General features: G+C 51.3%; 1 protein-coding gene across 1 annotated transcript; it reads right to left on the bottom strand.

Moving 5' to 3' along the window:
* Positions 1–597: 597 nt before the first annotated feature.
* On the bottom strand, positions 598–1155 carry LOC147643149 (uncharacterized). The gene has a single exon (XM_086836614.1). It carries the CDS (start codon positions 1153–1155, stop codon positions 598–600), a length of 558 nt encoding a protein of 185 aa, XP_086692740.1.
* Positions 1156–1664: the final 509 nt, after the last annotated feature.

Raw genomic sequence — 1664 nt, 5'->3', positions numbered from 1 at the left:
CGTCTGTTGTGGTTAGCATATTCAACTTGTTCTACTATTTTTATACCACTCTTTTTTATTTATTTATTTTATGTTACTTTTCTGGCCATGTCGAACACAAACAACCAAATTGCCGAAAAGTGGCCCGTGGAAAATCTTTTGTTACTTGGGATTTTACTCTCTGGCACTCTGACAGCCGGGAATGTCAACTGGCTTGACTTTGTTTCCATTTATAGAAAATTTTATTGGTACTTTGGATCCAGAATTTCTGGGTTCTGGGTATGGGTTTGGGTTTGAGTTTGGGCCATGACGACGACAGTGAATTTTCTAATTAGTTTATTAGAACATTAAAAAAATTAAATTACAAAAAAAACCGAGTTGTGGTGGCAGACGTTTGGCGAACGAAAAAAAAAGGTGGTGCGTGGCTTCGAGTGTAAAATGCGAATCATATATTTCATCTGCTTAGCCTAGCTTATCTAAGGTTGGCGAAGGCGAGGCGAATTCGCGAAGAGCGCGAGAGAGCTTTATTGCGCTCTCGCCTTCGCCCTAAACTAACTACACTAGACTTCACAATTATGACTTCAGCCAACACCGGCCCCGTTGAACGCCTCCACGGCTTCAACCTCCTGGAAGCGGCGCCAGCTTGTGGATCGCCCTTCGGAAGATGGCTCCATCGCTCCGTCTAAGGTCGACGACCCTGACCATGCCGTCCTCCCCTGCGTGCGTTGCGACGATCCGTCCGAGGAGCCACTGTTGAGGCGGCAGGTTGTCCTCTGCCACTATGACGAGCTGTCCCTCCTTGACGTTCTCCTGGTCGTGGTGCGACTTGCCTCGTATTTGAAGGCCCAGCACATACTCCCGGGACCATCGCCGCCAAAACATTTGCTTGGCTGACGAGACAAGCCGCCATCGCCGCAAGCAGCTGAGACCCGCCTGGTCCGGGGTCCGCAGTGCTGGTGCTGCGACGAGGGGCCCGCCTGTCAGCAGGTGTCCTGGAGTGAGTGCCTCTCCGTCGCTTGGGTCCTGGCTGAGAGCTCCGAGGGGCCGCGAGTTCATCATGGCCTCGATTCCGACGAGGACTGTCCCCAGCTCTTCTGCGTTGAGGAGTGCGCCGCCCACCGCTCGTAGGAGTGGGTGCTTGGCAGTTTTGACACCTGCCTCCCATAGTCCGCCCATGTGCGGAGCCCGAGGGGGTGTGAACGCAAATTCGCATCCTCTTTTTTGATGCGAATTCGCGAATCGCGTCTGCCTGCTCCTCGAGCCTCTCGCGAAGAGCCTGGAAGTGGCGACTCGCTCCGACGAAGTTCGTCGCGTTGTCGCAGTGCACGGTCTGGGGACATCCTCGGCGACCAATAAACCTTTGGAAAGCCAATAAAAAAGAGTCAGTACTTAGGTCTGAAACAATTTCTAAATGAACCGCCTTGGACGCAAAACAAACAAATAATGCAATGTAGGACTTATATGGGGGCCTTCCTCGTATTTTCAATGTCGTATAAACAGGGCCACAAAAATCAACGCCACATATTGCAAATGGGCGGAGAGCACGGAGTCTTTCTGCGGGAAGATTTCCCCATAATTTGAGTCATCAGTCGGGGCTTGTATTTAAAACAGCGCACACACGATCGAACTGTCTGACTGCAGAGTTCCTGAGCGTTTATGGTCCAAATACGCTGTCGTAGGATGCT

The sequence above is a fragment of the Drosophila serrata genome, unplaced genomic scaffold, assembly GCF_035046125.1.
Source record: "Drosophila serrata isolate PLE 108 unplaced genomic scaffold, ASM3504612v1 contig_288, whole genome shotgun sequence".
Lineage (NCBI taxonomy): Eukaryota > Metazoa > Arthropoda > Insecta > Diptera > Drosophilidae > Drosophila > Drosophila serrata.
This window is presented reverse-complemented; position numbering and strand designations above follow the sequence as displayed.

Bases quoted from the DNA above. Each gene is read 5' to 3' on its own strand.
- LOC147643149 (XM_086836614.1), bottom strand. From the start codon at position 1,155: ATGGGCGGACTATGGGAGGCAGGTGTCAAAACTGCCAAGCACCCACTC.